We start from the raw sequence: 20,859 nt of genomic DNA on the forward strand, positions 1-20,859 counted from the left end.
GAGCTAGAGGACACTGAAACTTCTGACCTTGGTCGATTACCCATGTTCCAGGATGTGGCACATTCAAGTGGGGTTGCGTCCGGGATGCCAATGGTGCTGGGAAAGACATTGGCTGATTGGGAGAGGGTCCAGCTGCCCGGACCTGTGGAAAGTGAAAGAATGGGTCCGGACCAAGATCTGGCCTCGGTCAGAAGAGCGTGCTCGCCTGACTGATAAGCGGGATAAGCTAACTGTTACCCAGGGCCTCCTGTCTCAGACCATATACTTGCAGTCAGAGTTGCAGTACCAGCGACAGATTTTCATCCCCATGTCATTGGGACCGGAGGCTGCCCGGGAAGCCCATGAGAGGGGTGCCCATTTTGGGAGCGATAAAACGTTCAAGTGGCTCCAACGGCTCGTGTACTGTCCAGATTTGGCAGACATGGTGGCCGAGGCATGTCCTAAGTGTCGGCCCTGCGGGCTGAGTAAGAGTACTGAACAGCGGGCTCCTGTCCAGGCCATCCGGACATCAGCACCCCTAGAGCTCCTTATGATCGATTATGTACAGATTGGGTACTCTACCTCAGGACACTCGTACTGTCTAATCATGACAGATCATTTCACAAAGTATGCGGTGGCTGTACCCACCAGAGACCAGATGGCAGAGTCAGCCGCTGAAGCGGTCTGCAGACACTTTATACAGGTGTTCGGGTGTCCACAGAGAATACATTCGGACCAGGGGGCATGTTTTCAGGGTACTCTAATGAATGAGTTGTACCAGCTGTATGGGATCGAACGTTCCCGCACCACCCTGTATCACCCCCAGAGAAACCGGGCATGCGAGTGGTTCAACCGCACCTTGCTCCAGATGCTGCGGTCTGGTGGACCGCCAAAAGGCTCGGTAGCCCGAATACCTACCTGAACTGATGTGGGCCTATAATAACAGGGTACACAGTACCACTGGATACTCCCCACATATGCACATGTTTGGGAGGGCCGGACTGGAGATTGAAGATCTCCACATGCCCGATCCGATGGCGCCACCACCAAGAAATACTACCGCATGGGTGCAAGAGCACCTCCGCCGGCTGAGAGCGATCCACAAGGTTGTGGGGGAGCGCCTTAGACAAGTGGTACACCCCAATCCAAGACAGTGCAGAAGGAAGGGTATGCCCCGGGCGATCGAGTGATAGTCAAAGCCAAGCTGCCGTCTGGAAAGTTGGATGGGTGGTGGGAGGCGGTCCCATACATGGTGAAGAGGAGGGTAGACCCTGCCATCCCGGTCTATGAGGTAGAGCCAATAGGGACTGGGGGGCCCTCACAAAACTTGCATCGTAACATGTTGAGGCGTTGTAATTTTGATGAACCAGTGTGCGTGGAGGGGATGGCTCCTCCTGCTCAGAGTACAGAGGAGATCCCCTTAGAGGAGGGGGAGGAATGGTGGGTTGTCACTGCCCCGGTACCCACAGAGGCTCCAACCTTAGCAAGTTTGCCACCAAGGGAAAGTGTTGAGCAGTCAGCAGCTCCTCTCCCATCAAATGTGCCTGACATCCCCAGTACTTCTGAGCCTGTCACCCTACGAAGGTCAACATGGCCCAATGCTGGTGTGCCCCCACAGCGTTATGCCCAGAATGAGTTTGTATGGGGAGGGTTGCCGAGGACGACAACCTCTAGTGCAGTGGCATGTGAGATGGGGAAACAGCTTTCATTGTTTGAACACTGATTGAAGTAAATTAAAAACGTTCTGACTGACATTCTGCAGTTTAGCCACAATATGTCACTGTTTTTTCTAACACAGCCTCAGACTGCATAGAGATTTCTATATTCATGAAGGGGTGGGGTTTTACACTTGGAGAGTGAACAGGAAAAGGAGAGGAGAGCAGCCATGCTTGAGAGAGAGAAGGGGGGCTGTGTGATCTGAGAATCCGATACCATCGAGATGTGAGGACAGCCCTCCGTGATCAGAAATTCAGTTGAGTGCAGCTGATGGTGTTCAAGACGCTAACCTTGTTCAAAGAAAGGAAGATTGCTGCCAGGAAGCTGATGGGAAGCTGAGGAACTAAGCAATATATATATACTGTGATATCGCATACTTAGTGGAGAGACATTTGTTCTGTTCAGAGTCACCAGTGGATGCAAAGCAGACCCGGGTCGGTAAGATCATGCACGCACCTCATTTCAGTGTTGGCGCCTATAGGACTGAGACAGGCCTATAGTTAGGGTCTCTGTTTGTGTCAAGCCACAAGTGTTGTTACTGATCATTGGAAGGACTCCACAACTTAAAGTGACATTTCACATTGGAGAGCTGATAAAATCCTACAAACTCAAGCCAGACTGGCATTTTGCTCAGAAGAAATACTCAGGCACGTGCTACAGGACCAGTTATGGGAGGGGTAATACTGATGATTTGTGTAAGATATTAAGCTGTTGTGCTGCACCGCAGGATAGCCCTTTCCATACACCCATACACTGATTCTTGTTCTTCTAGGGTATTAACAGGTAAGATGTGGCAGCTTAGTTGTGCCCGCCAGTAGGTAAATTACTACACTTTCTACCTTCATCCATCAGAAGGCGCCATGCTGTGCAGCACAGGGGTCTCAGCCTTTGGGCTGAGTGTATGTAAATTTATTGTATATTCCAGCATTTGTGGTTTTGTTTATTTGCCACATCTAAGTAAAATTCTGTTGTGACAAAAGCTGGTGTTGGGGTTGCTTTCCTCGTTCTTGACTTCACTGTATCCTGGGGAGCCCACCCCGGTACACGGCTTACAACTTGGCGTAGTCGGCAGGATACAGCGACCGTTATGGACGGGAATGAGGCTGGAGATCTTCCCCCAGCACCAATGGCACCGGTCCGGGACCCAGCTCAGGGTGCGCCAGTGCAGGACCAAGTTGTCCCAACATCGCTGATACAGCTTGCTCCCGCCCTGCCCGTACCAGTAGGGTACATTCGGGTGGGGGCACTGTTGAGTCACCTGCTAAAATTTGACACCCTAGAGAAAATATTCTCCCTGCTGGAGAGAGCCCAAGGGGGGCATGCTAAAGTAATGCAGCTGCGGAGCCACTTCTTCAACCGAACACAGCGAGAGGGCGAGTCCCTGATGCAGTACTCCAATACCCCACAGGAAACGCTAAATGAAATACTGGTGTTGGGGTTGCTTTCTTCGTTCGTGACCTAACTGTATCCTGGGGAGCCCACCCCGGTACACGGCTTAGTGTAACTTACCTTGTCGTTACGATCTCCCGATGTCCTCCCACTGTGTCCTCCAGCTGATATCGGCATCTGTCTTCCAGGTTCCCTGCGAGCGGCACGATGCAGGTGAGCGGAACCGGCGGGAAACTTAAAAAAAGTAAAGAAAACCTGACATACAATACATTGTAATCTGTTATTATTGCATTACTGTATTAAACCATTTCACCTCAGTTTTATCAGTTTTTCACCTCAGTTTTATCCCTAGTGCTTTGTCCAGTGCCCTGCCTGCACTTGTACCATTCTACCTGCCTGGAAACTTGAGAACGTCCATGGCATCCAAAAAGCGTCCCTTTAGGTCAAAAGCGGTTTTAGGCCAGCTATAAAACAGCAATAGTGAATTAGAATCACTTGCAGAATTGAACGATAGCGATTCGTGGGGAAATTCGTTATCAGACACTGAAAGTGATGACAGCGAAGATTCTGCGACTGAGCTCAGTGATGTGCAAACTTGGTGCTCTATTGACTGTGGTATGGATCAGGCAGCGCCCCCAATATTCCCATTTAATGGAGCATCTGGTATGAAAGTAGACATTGAACATGACAACCCCTTGGCATGCTTACAATTATTTCTGACCGATGAGGTTATTGAAAAAATAGTTACTGAGACAAACTGATACAAAGAGCAACAATTGGCTACTTTGCATCAGAAGTTTTCAAAAAGCAGAAAGTGGGAACCAGTGACCAAATATGACGTTTGGAAATTTCTGGGCCTAATAATACTTCAGGGAGTGGTGGGGAAACCCCTGCAGAAGTGGTATTGGACAACTAATAAATTACTTGCCATTCCATGCAAGTAATAAATTACTTGCCACGGTCATGTCAAAAAACAGATTTTTCCCTGATCATGAAATTTTTTCACTTCGAAAACAACAAAGAATTTGAAGAACTAATCCTGCACCAAAACTAAAGAAAATTTTAGATACTAGACTCTTGTTCGGACAGATTTAGTTGAGTTATTCCTAAGAATTACAGTATAGACCTACAATATAAAACAACAAATTTCCATGCAAAACAATGTACCGCTTTGACATTCAAAAATATTGACATAATCAGACCACCAGGGAGGTTAACTGAATATCTGACAAAATCTGAATACTTTAATAACTGTCTCACTTATGACACCATTTACCTTATTTTTAATTTGATGTTAACTGTTTTATATTCTTTCTTTTTCTCTTGGTTTTTGTTGTTTTTTGCATTTACTTAGTAGGATTTCCATGTTTTTGGAAATCGTTAATCATCTTAGATCTTTATATTATGGGTTGTCTTGATTTACATTCTTTGAAGGCTTGATATTTAAATTTTGTGATTTACACTTTATTATTTACATAGTCTAGCTGAACAAAGACAAAAGTCCATCTAGTTCAACCATCAAAGAAAAAAAAAAGTTATAATCCACACCCACAGTTGATCCAGGGGAAGGCAAAAAACCCCAGCAAAGCATGATACAATTTGCTCCTGCAGGGGAAAAAATTCCTTCCTGATCCCCTGAAAGGCAATTGGATATTCCCTGGATCAACTTTACCTATAAATGTTAGTAACCAGTTATATTCTGTGTATCCAAGAAAGAATCCAGGCCTTTTTTAAAGCACTCCACTGAGCTGGCCAGAACAACTCCTGAGAGAGTCTATTCCACATTTTCACAGCTCTTACTGTGAAGAAACCTTTCCGTATTTGGAGATGAAATCTCTTTTCCTCCATGTCATGTTTCACGTGACTGTCATATGCCTTTAAGTGTTCTTTATATTTTATCTCTGCTCCTCCCTTTCCTTTGGTTTAGTTCTTGCTGTATAGATAGCCCACCCTTTTTCCCAGTAATGCATTTCAGCTTCTAGCCTCATGTCTTATGGAAGCAGATCACATTATGATCTTTTGACCTATCCGATCTTCATTGTTGTAAGATTCTCTCAGTTTATAGAATAAACTTCACAAGATGTACAAGGTATCATCTGATCGAGTCACTGCCTGTGTTATTCAACTAAGATTGGAGTTATCGCTATCTTATCATAACTGAAAGTTACAGAGATCACACTTTCAATGCTTAGATTGTAGAGACAGAACACTCCAGACGTAAAGAGTGCCCCCTTGTCCTCTGTGATGACCTCAAGGTGAATAACTCTACACCAAGTTCACTATATGAACCATAGATATATTTCTACATGTTGATCATATCCCCCCTTAATCGCCTCTTCTCAAGAGAGAATAAATTCAATTCCTGTAATATTTCCTCATAGCAGAGCTCCTCTATGCATCTTATCAGTTTGGTTGCCCTTCTCTGTACTTTCCGCAATGTTCTTTTTGTAAATTTGTGCCCAAAATTTAACTGCATATTCCAGATGAGGTTTTACTAATGATTTGCACAGGGGTAAAATGATAACACTTTCTCTGGAGTCTCTACCTCTTTTGATACAAGAGAGGATTTTGCTCGCTTTAGAAACTGCAGCTTGGCATTGCATGTCAATATTAAGCTTATGATCTACCAGAACTCCCAGATCCTTCTCCACCATTGATTCCCCCAGTTGTACTCCCCCTATTATGTATGATACATGCATATTATTAGCCCCCAAGTGCATAACCTTACATTTATCAATATTAAACCTCATTTGCCACATATTTGCCCAATTAAACAGTGCTTTGAGGTCGGCTTGTAAGTTGGAAACATCCTGTAAGGATGTTATTCCACTGCACAGCTTGGTGTCATCTGCAAAGACTAAAATGGTATTTTTAATCCCAGACCCTATATTGTTTTTAAGTGTATTAAAAAGTAAGGGTCCCAACACTGAACCTTGGGGTACACAACTAACAATTAGTAAAAAATAGATTTAGAGGTTCAAATATAAATTACTTTATCACCCAGTATATGGCTTCCATCCAGTAGCCAAAAAATATGCAGACCAACAAAGAGATTTGTGAAAAGAGATTCACAGAAAAAGCGGCTACATTATGGACAGAATGTGATACTCAGAATTTCCAAAAATTATGCTTTATTACACATTAATATTAGACAATCGGGCAATCGCCCTGGTTTTCCATCACCTCAGTATGAGACAATACACACAGACCTAAAACCATTTAAAATGACACCAAGACCGGTCTGAATATAAGTGTGCTGCAAAGGTTGTGACAACCATAGTCTAAAACCTTTGCAGCACCGCACATTGGTTACACTCCCTGTAGGAGGTGTTTTCAAAAATTGTACCTTAGGTATATAATATATCGCATGCTATGCAAATAGGCAAAATACAGTTACCACATGAAGAGAGACATAACCCTAAGCCTATACAAGGCAATATGGGTAAAAAATTGGAATGAGAAAAGGGGGGAGAAAAAAGTACTCCAAAAATGTAATTATGGATTCAAGCAGTACAACCCTATATAGGCATATGTGGTTGGGGCCCGTGGTAGATGCAAATAGTTGCAAAGATTCTTGTAGATGCAAGAGTCCCTGTTGATGTCTTGATGGAGAGTTAAATGAAGATAGCAGAGGCCTGCTGTATATGGTTTCTTCACCACAACATGTGGACTGCAAACCACTTTAATATTTAAGATGGAGTGAGGCCCAATGGGTCTTCCACCTGTTGCAATATATGTTGTGTGCCTTGCATCTAGGTAATGCATCATAATGTCCCCATCCTGAAATAAGACAAATAATGAGGATAGTCACTCTGGGTACTCTCACTCTGATGTATATGTAGTATAAGTAACAAGAAAACTTCTTCGTTATTCCTGTTCAAAGTCCACTCACCACCTGTGCCATGGGTAGTAAAAAATAGAAGTATCCTTCATAGGTACTGCCGTGTTGATCCAGGGAACTACCGCTTACATCAGCCGACATTTCGCGGGTTCCGACCTCTCCATGGCGTCTGTACAGCCTTTGCATGACTCATGGCATGTGAAGATGGCTGCCTCCTTGTAGGTCGGCATGCATATACCCAATGCGCATAACCGGAAGTGACGTATGACGTCAACACGTTTCGCCGATGGGCGTATCTCACTCAGCTTTGTCAGGACCAATGAGATTCCTGCCTTTCAGCTTCCTATTTATAGTGGGTTAAAACCCACCCACATATGTAAATCGTTAACCTGCAGCCACTCTCAAAGGAAAAAAGGCTAATTACTTAGCACAACAGCTGGTCATTCATCATATTTAAAACAGCAGGCAACTAGACACATCAAAAGGAGAGAGGGCTTATCATGTTCTGTTGACATTAAAGGAGATAAATAATTACCGCAAAATCACCAGAAGATGGCGATATTAATTAGAAAATCCCTGTATAAGGCTATTTATCCAAAAATGCCTGAAGATCACACTGAACATTTATTAACCTGCAGCTATTCTCGATGGAGGAAGGGGCTAATTACTTAGCACAACAGCTGATTTTTTATCACATTTCAACCAGCGGGCAACTAAACACATCAACAAAAGGGAAGGCTTTATCATGTTCTATTAACATTAAAGGAGATAAAAAAATTACCACACATTCACCACAAGATGGCGACATTAATTAGGGAATCCCTATATATAGGGCTATTTATCTAAGAATACCTGAAGATCACACTCAACATTTAACCCAGTGGTTCTTAACCTTGTTGGAGGTACTGAACCCCACCAGTTTCATATGCGCATTCACCGAACCCTTCTTAATTGGAAAAATAAAATATGATTTTTAAAATTCAAAACATAGGTATATATTTAGGTATATATTTATACATAGGTGCACAAAATGAACAAAACCGTTAAGAACAAAGAACAAAACCATTAAAACATGATTTTCACACAAAAACAAAAACATAATAATGAATATTTACTGCACGAATCATATGAGTCGGGTGTGGGTCTTCACCTCCGCCGAACCCCCGAGACTGACTCACCGAACCCCTGGGGTTCGATCAAACCCAGGTTAAGAACCACTGATTTAACCCCTTCGGGAACAATGTATCAAGTTTATATATCCAATATTTTTCCTTTCTTAATAATTCTTTATCGAAATCACCTCTCCTTTGGGGAAAATGTAGTGCATAGAAACCTTTCACTTTTGTACCATCCAGTTTACCCCCCGTGATACTTAGCATAATGTTGAGCTAAATTACTTTCAGGGTCATTGGATCTGATGTCTCTAAAGTGTTCGCCTATTCCTACTTTAAGTTGTCTTTTAGTTTTACCTATATACATCTTTTTGCAAGGGCAAGTCCATATATATAGTACTCTAGCTGTAGAACAATTTATAAGACTTTGAATTTTATAGTGAGTACTATTTTTTGAATCACAGAAAAGATCTGTGCGATCCACAAATTTACAGATCTGACATTTTCCACATCTATACATCCCTTTTGTACGTGACTTCAACCATGTTGTTTGTTTTAACGGTTGATAGTCGGAATGAATAAGGAGGTCACTGAGATTTGGTGCTCTTCTTGCTACCATTTGAGGACGCTCACTGTTATGATCCGCCAGGTGATGCCTCAGGCTGCCAACTGACAGACCTACTCAGAGCGTGGGGTCTAAGCCCGGGCTGTGCTTTCACCAGAGCCCCTGATGGTGGGGATGGACTTGAAACAGTCCCGGGCCAGGTCACGACCTCCGAGCAGGCCCACCAGTGGCTGAGGAGACCTTTGGGGACAGGTACCGGGAGAGCCAGATATGAAGAGGATGGCGGCCCCAGCAGGGTAGTAACGGATCGTGGGCCCGTGAGGGTAAGCGGGGTACAGAATCGGTAGGCGAAGAGTAGTCGGGTCACACGCAGGGTCAGCAGGGAAGTCAATCCGTAGAATGGTCAGGGCAATCCGGGTCAAACGCAGGAGCAGGCAGAGTAGTCAGGACAATCCGGGTCAATCACAGGAGCAGGCAGAATAGTCAGGGCAATCCGGGTCAATCACAGGGGCAGGCAGCGTAGTCAGGGTCAATCAGGGTCACTAGACAGGTGCAGGAACTCAGGATCACAGGAAGACCTTGCGGCAATCTGTGACAGTGCAGGGCATCTTTAAATAGTGCGCCCTGCACTGTCATTGGCCGGCTAGGACGCGCCCCCGGCTGTCATTGGGCGCCTGAGGCGCGCCCCCGGCACCTACTGCGCATGCGCGGCGTCCTGTCAGCCGCGGCTCGCCGGGACCTAGTGCCTGTGTCCCGGCGCGATCTGCCGCCAATGCGCATGCGCGGGGGACAGAGCCGCGATCGTGGACCACGGAGCCGCGATCCCTGACACTCACCTGCAATTTTACTCAATTTGGGGCATTGGGTTAGAATCTTTCAGTGTTTTTCTAATATTTGTTTCACAGCGTGCCATTGAGCTCCAAATTGAGTTATCATTCTAACGGGTTGCTCGCTTAGTTTAACCTTCTCTTCCTTTTTTGGGGATAATAAACTCCTACGGTCCGTTTGATATGCCCGTCTCCGAGCTCTTCTAATCCGAGAGTGAGAGTATCCCCGTTCTCTAAACCTTTTATAGAGATCCTGCGCTTCGATCCTAAAGTCATTACTGTTCGAGCAGTTTCTCCGACATCTCAGAAACTGTCCTACCGGAATTCCTGTAATCAGTGAATGTGGATGATAACTTCTAGCCTCTAATAAAGTATTGGCTGCAGAGATGTATTAGCTAAAATTGAAAATTTAATAATAAACGAAAATTCTATTCTAGTTGGAATAGATGTAGAGTCACTTTATACATCTATCCCACATGAATGTGGTTTAAGATCGATTTTTCACTTTCTTGATACCCCACTTTGGGAGGACAAAATGAATTTATTAGTGAGTTACTGGACTTTGCATTACAACATAATTTTTTTAAATTTAACAATACCTTTTATCAACAGACTAGAGGTACAAGTATGGGGTCACCATGGGCTCCTGCCTATGCGTGTCTACACTTAGGATTTTGGGAGGAGCAGGTTGTAAGGTTTCTTGCACATGCCCAGATTTGGTTGAGATATATTGATGATATTCTCCTTATATGGAGAGGAACATCGGCGGAATTAAAACTTTTCCTGGAGAAATTAAATCAAAACTCCTTCAATATTAGACTCACATATGTGTTTGATGAAAGATGTATTTCCTTTCTTGACCTTGAAATTAGACTTAAAGACAAGAGGCTCCTTACTAAAACGTTTAGAAAACCAACTGCGGCCAATACTTTATTAGAGGCTAGAAGTTATCATCCACATTCACTGATTACAGGAATTCCGGTAGGACAGTTTCTGAGATGTCGGAGAAACTGCTCGAACATTAATGACTTTAGGATCGAAGCGCAGGATCTCTATAAAAGGTTTAGAGAACGGGGATACTCTCACTCTCGGATTAGAAGAGCTCGGAGACGGGCATATCAAACTGACCGTAGGAGTTTATTATCCCCACAAAAGGAAGAGAAGGTTAAACTAAGCGAGCAACCCATTAGAATGATAACTCAATTTGGAGCTCAATGGCAGGCTGTGAAACAAATATTAGAAAAACACTGAAAGATTCTAACCCAATGCCCCAAATTGAGTAAAATTGTAGGTGAGCGTCCTCAAATGGTAGCAAGAAGAGCACCAAATCTCGGTGACCTCCTTATTCATTCCGACTATCAACCGTTAAAACAAACAACATGGTTGAAGTCACGTACAAAAGGGATGTATAGATGTGGAAAATGTCAGATCTGTAAATTTGTGGATCGCACAGATCTTTTCTGTGATTCAAAAAATAGTACGCACTATAAAATTCAAAGTCTTAAAATTGTTCTACAGCTAGAGTACTATATATATTGACTTGCCCTTGCAAAAAGATGTATATAGGTAAAACTAAAAGACAACTTAAAGTAGGAATAGGCGAACACTTTAGAGACATCAGATCCAATGACCCTGAAAGTAATTTAGCTCAACATTATGCTAAGTATCACGGGGGTAAACTGGATGGTACAAAAGTGAGAGGTTTCTATGCACTACATTTTCAGCAAAGGAGAGGTGATTTCGATAAAGAATTATTAAGAAAGGAAAAATATTGGATATATAAACTTGATACATTGTTCCCGAAGGGGTTAAATGTTGAGTGTGATCTCCAGGTATTCTTAGATAAATAGCCCTATATAGGGATTCCCTAATTAATATCGCCATCGTGTGGTGAACGTGTGGTAATTTTTTATCTCCTTTAATGTTAATAGAACATGATAAAGCCTTCCCTTTTGTTGATGTGTTTAGTTGCCCGTTGGTTGAAATGTGATAAATCAGCTGTTGTGCTAAGTAATTAGCCCCTTCCTCCATCGAGAATAGCTGCAGGTTAATAAATGTTCAGTGTGATCTTCAGGCATTTTTGGATAAATAGCTTTATACAGGGATTTTCTAATTAATATCGCTATCTTCTGGTGATTTTGCGGTAATTATTTATCTCCTTTAATGTCAATAGAACATGATAAGCCCTCTCTCCTTTTGATGTGTCTAGTTGCCTGCTGATTTAAATATGATGAATGACCAGCTGTTGTGCTAAGTAATTAGCCTTTTTTCCTTTGAGAGTGGCTGCAGGTTAACGATTTACATATGTGGGTGGGTTTTAACCCACTATAAATAGGAAGCTGAAAGGCAGGAATCTCATTGGTCCTGATGAAGCTGAGTGAGATACGCCCATCAGTGAAACGTGTTGACGTCATACGTCAGATACATCACTTCCGGTCATGCGCATTGGCGATATGCACGCCGACCTACAAGGAGGCAGCCATCTTCACATGCCATGAGTCATGCAAAAGCTGTACAGGCGCCATGGAGAGGTCGGAACCCGTGAAATGTCGGCTGATATAAGCGGTAGTTCCCTGGATCAACACGGCAGTACCTATGAAGGATACTTCTATTTTTTACTACCCATGGCACAGGTGGTGAGTGGACTTTGAACAGGAATAACGAAGAAGGTTTCTTGTTACTTATACTACATATACATCAGAGTGAGAGTACCCAGAGTGACTATCCTCATATTTGTCTTATTTCAGGATGGGGACATTATGATGCATTGCCTAGATGCAAGGCACACAACATATATTGCAACAGGCGGAAGACCCATTGGGCCTCACTCCATCTTAAATATTAAAGTGGTTTGCAGTCCACATGTTGTGGTGAAGAAACAATATACAGCAGGCCTCTGCTATCTTCATTTAAGTCTCCATCAAGACATCAACAGGGACTCTTGCATCTACAAGAATCTTTGCAACTATTTGCATCTACCACGGGCCCCAACCACATATGCCTATATAGGGTTGTACTGCTTGAATCCATAATTACATTTTTGGAGTACTTTTTTCTCCCCCCTTTTCTCATTCCAATTTTTTACCCATATTGCCTTGTATAGGCTTAGGGTTATGTCTCTCTTCATGTGGTAACTGTATTTTGCCTATTTGCATAGCATGCGATATATTATATACCTATGGTACAAATTTTGAAAACACCTCCTACAGGGAGTGTAACCAATGTGCGGTGCTGCAAAGGTTTTAGACTATGGTTGTCACAACCTTTGCAGCACACTTATATTCAGACCGGTCTTGGTGTCATTTTAAATGGTTTTAGGTCTGTGTGTATTGTCTCATACTGAGGTGATGGAAAACCAGGGCGATTGCCCGATTGTCTAATATTAATGTGTAATAAAGCATAATTTTTGGAAATTCTGAGTATCACATTCTGTCCATAATGTAGCCGCTTTTTCTGTGAATCTCTTTTCACAAATCTCTTTGTTGGTCTACACCACTAACAACCCTAGACCATTCAGAATAGGAATCAGTAACCACTACTCTCTGGATACGATTTTTTAGCCAGTGTTCTGTCCATTTACATATGGATTTTTCCAAGCATGTGGACTTTACCTTACAAAATAGCCGTGTGTGGGGAACTGTCGCAAACGCTTTTGCAAAATCCAAGTATACCACGTCCACCGCCATCCCTCTGTCCAAGGTTTTGCTCACCTCCTCATAAAAGTAAAAAAAATCTGATTTCTAACTTCTGTCTTTCATGAATCCATGCTGTCTGTTACTTTATTTTTTTTTCCCCAGCAAGAACTCATCTATGTGGTCTTTTATTACACTCTTCAGTATCTTCCCAACTATAGAAGTTAAACTAACAGGTCTATAATTACTTGGTAAAGATTTTGACCCTTTTTTAAATTTTGGCACTTTACACCAATCCAATGGTATTATGCCAGTCATTAAAGAGTCCCTAAAAATTAGAAACAATGGCTTTGGTATTTATTGGTATGTAAGATTTCAGACCTTCACGCTTATTCTGTCTGATTCATACCATGTACATAACCTAATAAATATCATTGTACCACAGCTTTTGTAGAGCATGTACTTAGATATTTGTTGTGTTATATCCTTTGCTGCTTATTTTTGTACCTATGATGACAATTGTCATGTTTTTCATATGCTTATAAGATATTTATTCTTTAATAAAAGTTTATTGAGGGAAAAAAAAATATTATTTTGCATCTCGGTGCACAGTGTTCTTGTTGGTGGCACAATTGATTTCTTCAATGGAGAAAAGTCCAGCAAACACCTGAGATGTAACCATGGAGTCTGGAGTCTAATCTCAGAGGGGTATGTGTATGTTTAGTATAATAATACTCTGGCAACCTGATTTTCATTAGTTTCAGTAAAGAGTAGGGTGTCGTTTTGACAGTGTTGTTGGTTTTATTGGTGATGGGTTGTGGATGTGTTTAAATTTAGTTTTAATGTGTTTATGAAGTTTATATTTCTTTTTTAACCCATACTACATTAGGCCTCTGTTAATCCTCTTCAACCCTTCATGGAGGTTTTGCCTTTGCAAACAGCTATATACACAAAGTACAGACTGTATTTGTTCCCTTTTTTAAATACCTTGGCTAAACTGTAGAGCTGTACACTGTATACAGTATACGTTTCATGAACAGTCTGCATTGACGTGGTATCTTTATTAGCTACTACCCCACATCCATACAAGCACTTTCACCTTCACTGCGACAAAGTGCAATCATCTTGGATTTTACACGAATCTAACTCTAAACTATCATGTAAACTATATATTAGTAAAAATAACATTATGTTTGAAACGATTGTTAAAGGTTAAAGTGGTTGTAAAGGCTCAAGGTTTTTTACCTTCATGCATTCTATGCATGAAGGTAAAAAACCTTCTGTGTGCAGGAGTGCCCCCAGCCCACCCTAATGCTTACCTGAGCCCCATCGCAATCCATCAATGTGCACAACAGCCTCAGCTGTCCTGGGTCTCTGCCTCCTCACTGGTTGAGACAGCAAATGGGAGCCATTGGCTCCCGCTGCTGTCAATCACAGCCAGTCCACCAATGAGGAGAGAGGGGGCACGGCCAAGCCGTGGCTCTGTGTGTGAATGGATACAAGGAGCAGCGGCTTGGGAACACACCTGCTGACAGAAAGGAAGAGCCAGGAGAGCCTGTGGGGCACCCAGGAAGAGGAGGATCCAGACTGCTCTGTGCAAAACCACTGCACACAGTAGGTAAGTATAACATATTTGTTATTTCCAACCAAAAAAAAAAAGAACCTTTAGAATAACTTTAACTTTAAGTCTAGCTAAAAGTGATATTATAGTTTTAAAGTGTTACTAAACCCAGGACCCCGCATTCACTAAATCTGGTCTCCCACAGTACACACAACATGGAAATGCAATTGTTTTAGTAAATATAAACTCCTAAATACCTTTTCTCATCAGCAGTATATAGCAATTCTGTGGCTTCTGTCAGTGTCTGGCTGAGCACTGATTAAAGCTTGTAGGAGGATTTTTTTCTGCTCTGACTGTATAATGAGGCTGCAAAACCCCTGACCCTCTGTCTGGACAGTGCTGATCACATGCACCTTCCCAAAGAAAAAAAAAACTCTCTAGCCATACACCCTAGACTGAGCATGTGCAGAGTGACTCGGTACTATCAGCAGATGAATTGGGGACAGTAGAAGGGGAGGATCAGAGAAGATAGGATCAAACAGCCTTTTTACACAATGTGGAGGATTAACCCCTTAGGTTTCACGGTGAGTATAATAAACATGCTTTATTGCATATACAGACTGATTTTACTGTTGTGGGTTTAGTAACACTTTAAGTGTAGCCTGATGAGTCAGTTTCTCGCTTCCTATGCATCTTGAATTTTCTAACAGTGGAATTGCTATGCCACAATCAAAGGAATTGTGAGCATTCCTCTACACCTTGAGGTTTTCCAGTTTTATTCTCCATAATTTATAAAGCATTAAAACTCCAAGGGCAGACCCCTTAACTCAAATACAGAGACTCCACAATAATCAGAAGCATAGAAACTTGTACCTGGTGTAACTCTCTTAATCTGCAGATATGCAAGAACTGAAATATTCTTTGGTTGTGTAACACCTCCCTGACCTCCAGTAGGCATTGTCAATCCACCAGGGACAGTGCAGGCTGACATTTCACCTTAGGGTGTAGATGTCTTAAGTAATAGTGAGAAATGTGAACAGATGGGCACCAGTTACTTTTCACACTTAAAGCTCCAAAGAGAAGGAGGTAGGGAGTTCAGAACACCTGTACAGGAAAGGTCCTTTCATTTAAAATTCAGACCCTGTACCCTTTTAGTAGAAGTCATCTTCACTAGCAACCAGATCTTTCCCAATAGCAGTAGCCTTGATGATCCCATCTTGATGTTTTCCCAGGCTCTCCACGAGTTCCTCACCCAGGACCTCAGTTCTCCTGTCCCTTGCAAGGCTCCATGAGCACAGGGCCTTAATCAGCTGGACACACCGGATAGGCAGGCTGCTTTTGCTCCAAGCACATGCACAGGCAAAACCAAATGAACAAGTAGACTATAAATCAGCTAGATTGTCTACTACCCAGCAGGACTAAATTTAGATAGTAGCCCCTGTTCAGGACAGGAGTTGACTGATTTATTAATCACTTGCATACATACAATAGAAAGTGTTTACAGTTCCTAAATTGTACTTTAGTTTTGCCTCCAAGCATAAATTAAACAATTTTTGGGGAAATGGAATTTACCAATTTCTTATTTCTGTTGCAGGTGTTGTGTTCAGCCGGGATATAAGAGTCACCGTGGTAAGTCAATTTTGTATAGTAATCTTCAAGAAGTAGGAATGATGTTAAAACTGACTTGCTGTAAAAATGGGCAAAATTATTAAATGATTTAGGGTTTGTGCAGTTTCTCCTACTACATATTGTCAATTAATTGCTACTGTAAGGCAACCAATAAATGCAAGTGTATGACTGAGAGAGCAATTCTTGCAGCTTTTGACATGTAGCTGATTTATGAAAAGTGGGAAAGTTACAAGTTATAGGTCTGTTACCCACAGGAAACAACCACGTTAGCTTCTACTGTTGGGCTGACAATGAAATGATATATGGAAACAGCTTGAAGTTGGCAGCATTTCAATTTAATCCCATAAAGATTTGACGAGAAATGTAGAAAAACATATAGAATATAATACACACGGGTATACAGTGATCAAAAGTACATGCAAGGTTAAAGTAACAAAGGTACCATAGGGCTTAATAACAACCTCAGAAAATTACAGTTATGGATGAATATTCATTTTATAAAAAAGGGATTATTTCATTATTCTTAGCATAAAGAAATGCACAGAAAAAGGTACTGATGAGTTTTATGCCTCGTACAAGAAAAAGAAAAAAAAAAGTTACATCTTGAGAGCAAAAAGCAATATAAGCATTTGAATTTATATTGCTCAAAATTCTATAAATTGCCCATTTTCTATTTTTTAAAGGGTAACTCCATCTTATCAGTCCAAATTGTAGTTGTTTAATAATTATCCAAGTTTTTACTTGAATGCTGTAAGGTTTTCTCTTGACAGTGTTGGAGTAGTCTGAGTCTGCTCACCTCAAGGTATCCTGTATAGGGACACTTTGAGGGAAACCTTTTCCCCCCCAAAGATGTGGAAAGTTCTTATGACAAATACCAGCATGTCAGACTGGGGAGGAGTCCTAGATGCTCTCCTGGTGCAACACACTTATTCATCGAAGGACGCCTATCGTCCCATTAACATCCTAGAAGTCTGTTCAGTTGTCTCTTCATCAACCACTTGACCACTGGAAAGTTTTACCCCCTTTTCTGACCAGGCCATGTTTTGCATTTCAGCACTGTGCTGCTTTAACTGGCAATTATACGGTCATGCGATACTATACCCAAACAACATTTATATAGTTTTTGCATACAGAGCTTTTTTTGGCAAGACAAAAAAAAAGAGCAAAACTTTTGAAAAAAACTATTTTCTAATTTCTGTTGTAAAAAGTATCCAATAAATTTAAACTGTAATAAATTTAGGCCAAAATGTATTCTGCTACATGTCTTTGGTTAAAAAAATCAAAATAAGTGTATAGTAATTGGTTTTTGTGAAAGTTAGAGCGTCTACAAACTATGGTATATATACTGGAATGTATCCAGGTTTTACTCTGACTATTTCTTGAGGTGCTAAAATGCCAGGGCAGTATAAAACCCCCCAAATGACCCCTTTTTGGAAAGTAGATACCCCAGGGAATTTGCTGAGAGTTCATGTTGAGGCCTTGGAAGGTTTTATTTTTTTTGCTAAGTTTTTAAAAATGTAAAAACATTTTTTTCCTTTTTTCTCCCCAAAATTTTCACTTTAAAGCGGAGTTCCAGCTGAAAAAATAAATAAAAGTCAGCAGCTACAAAAACTGTACTTGCTGACTTTTAGAATACAGCCACTTACTTGTCGCACAGTCCAGCGGTGTCCTCACCACCGCTGGTTTCACCGGCTGTCTTCTCTCCCTGGCGCCGGCATCTTTAGTGTGGGCATCCGGCTGGGACAGCTTGCAGCTTCACAGCTGGGTGCCCACTGCGCATGTGCGTGAAGCGCTGTGCTTTGTGAATGGCCCCTTAGTCTTCTGGGACCTGTCAAGTGTCCCAGAAGACTACGGGGAGGGAGGACAACTTCCTCTTCTGATTGCCTAGGTGATCGCAGCGGAAGTGAGAGTGTGTACCTGTCAAATTCGGGTACCCACTCCACCCCCTGCTCCCCAAAAGTGCCAATCCTTAATGGGGAGCGGGGGACAAAGCATTAAAGCGGAACTTCCCCTTTTGGGTGGAGCTCCGCTTTAATAAGATATTTCTAACTCATGCCATTGGTGTATGTGGAATTACACCCCAAAACACATTCTCCTACTTCTCCCGAGTATGGGGATACCACATGTGAGAGACATTATGGCGGCCTAAAACCAATGACAACCTTCAGGCTTTCAAAGTGTATAATTTCCTCATTTCACTTCCTCACTATCTATCACAGTTTCGGAGGCCCTGAAATGCCAGGATAGCAGAAGCAGCACTCCAAATGACAAGCTTTTGGAATGTAGACACCCCAATGTATTTGCTGAGAGGCATGTTGAGTTTGTGGAAGATATTTTTTTTGCCACAGGTTTTTGAAAATGACAAAAAAAAGTTCTGTTATTTGTACAAAGTTTTAACTTTAATGAGATGTTTCTCACACATACCATGGACATATGTGGAATTACAGCCCAAAACACATTCTGCTACTTCCTCCAAGTATAGGGATACCACATGTGCAACTTTTTTGGCAGCCTAGCTATGTAGATGCCCAAAATCACCACCTTCAGGCTTTTTTCTCATGTCACTTCTATACTACCTATCACAGTTTCGGAAGCCCTGAAATGCCAAGATAGTACCACCCCCCAAATGACCCCATTTTGGAAAGTTAAACAACCCAAGGAAACTGAAAAGGTAAGCACAGTGAGTATTTTGCAGATCTCATTTTTTTTACAAGGTTTTGAAAAATTAAAAAATAAATTGCTTAGAAGCCCCAAACATAGATTTTTTAAAGCAGAGGCCCTAGAGAACACAGTATTTGTGCAGCAGTTTTTCAAATGCAGTTAAAAAAAAGAAACCCTTTTTTAATTTTAATGCAAAATCACACAATATAATACCCAATTATTTGGTAAAATTTAAAAGATGATGCTATGCCAAGCAAATGGATACCAAGCATGCCACACTTTAAAATTGCGCATGCCCGTGTAATGGCAACAAACTACATACATTTTTTTATCCATAGGCAATGCTTTAAAGGCCTTTACAAGTTACTAATTTTGATTTACACAGGAGATCTAGTGCTAAAATTACTGCTCTTGATCTGACATTTGCGGTGATACTTTACTTGTATGGTGCGATCGCTGTTTACGTACCAAGGTGGGATGGACACGTGTTCGCCTTTGCGTGAGGGGATAGGGGCAATTCTTTTTATTTCTTTCATTTTTTACACCATCCCTTTATTTTTTTTAAGTCACTTTTATAGTTTTTACAGGGAATGTAAATATCCCCTGTGGTAGCAATAGGCAGTGACAGGTACTCACTGAGAAACCTAGAGTCGATTAGACCCAGATCTCTCCTCTGCCCTTACTATAATCTGGTCACTGATGTGTGATCAGATGCTTTCCTAATTTTAAAATTGCGCCGTTTACATCTGGCGAATCCAGAAGTGATGAAATGCTCATAGCTTCCGGCTTCTGAGACCATAGAGATGATCTGAGCCATTCTGGTTTCTGTTCAACTTTATGGTCAGCAGGCAGGACTGCCGGCTACATACCCCAGTTGCTCGAGAAAGCCATGAAGGTGGCGGGGGGGGGGGGGGGGGCATCTGTAGGCTGAATGAAAGAAAACCTAACAGATTCCTCCATTCACATCATTCAATGTGGATGAAGAAAGCTCTGCCAGAAACCGTGTGGGATATGCCCACCACTGGAATCTACCACCCTGTATCCATCCACTTTTAATGTTGAGCATACATGTAGTGTTCTTATTTTATGAAAAAAAGAGCCTAACAGATTCCTCCATTCACATGATTTGGATGAAGCAATCTCTGGCAGACAAAAAGTGAAAAAAAAGACAAATTCCAAAACACAAGAGGACCTTCTAAATGGCTGATGTGTTTTGAGGGGGGATCCCGTCTTTCCCCTTTTGCGTTTTGGGGTTTGTCTTGGTGACCAGGTCACTTTGAGTGCATTGTGGACTCTGATATGCCTTTATCATTATTTGTCTGTGAGTATGCATCGATTTTATGAAATTAATAAACCTATCACTTAGGTAATGTACAAGGCTGGTGCAACCTCTTTTCCTTGTTTTACAGTGCTTCTTTTGGGTTTTCCCTGATCCCCAGAGGGCAACAAAGCTTGTGTCGGTATTGTAATTGCTAAGGACCTATGATCCATCTATTGCAGTACACTGCTTTTTCTGCTTTTAGTTTGGGTCTGGGTACCAGGGAGGACGTCAGGAAAATGCCTCTCATGCAGCTGGCTCACTGCATCTGGATTTGGGGTTTGGGCCAAAGCACCTTCTGAACACAAAAGGGCCGCGATGAACTCTTCCTGAAATTTTAGGAAAAATTCACTTCTTCCAGTTGCTTTGACAAGCACAAATGCATTGTACAGAGCCAATTGAAATAAATATACGGACACTTTTTTTGTAACAGTGTCTGGCTTTAAAGGAAACTAAGTAGGGGGCGCATGCGCGGAAACTAACAAATTTCTTCCCTGCCATCACTGCTGGAATCCAAAATGGCGCTGGCGGCTGAGACGTGAGGGACAGCAGGCAGGAGAGGGACTACACTGCCCAGCAACAAGACCACAGACTACAGTACCAGCTATATCCAGGGGACCCTGGTGAGT

At 42.1% G+C, this 20,859-nt stretch overlaps 1 protein-coding gene across 5 annotated transcripts in view; it reads left to right on the plus strand.

Annotated features, from left to right (window-relative positions):
- Positions 1-20,859, plus strand: part of SERHL2 (serine hydrolase like 2) — an 801,854-nt gene that overhangs the window by 501,744 nt on the left and 279,251 nt on the right. For all 5 annotated transcript variants that reach the window (XR_016313777.1, XM_089684280.1, XM_089684279.1 and 2 more), the window contains one exon: positions 16,217-16,251. Coding sequence is in view for 4 of the 5 variants with exons in the window: in XM_089684280.1 (XP_089540406.1) it covers positions 16,217-16,251 (35 nt within the window). In the remaining variant the exon portion in view is untranslated. The remainder of the gene's footprint in view (positions 1-16,216; positions 16,252-20,859) is intronic.

Source organism: Staurois parvus, unplaced genomic scaffold, assembly GCF_062004578.1.
Source record: "Staurois parvus isolate SC_StPar_1 unplaced genomic scaffold, SC_StPar_1.0 ptg000341l, whole genome shotgun sequence".
NCBI classification, from domain to species: Eukaryota; Metazoa; Chordata; class Amphibia; order Anura; family Ranidae; genus Staurois; species Staurois parvus.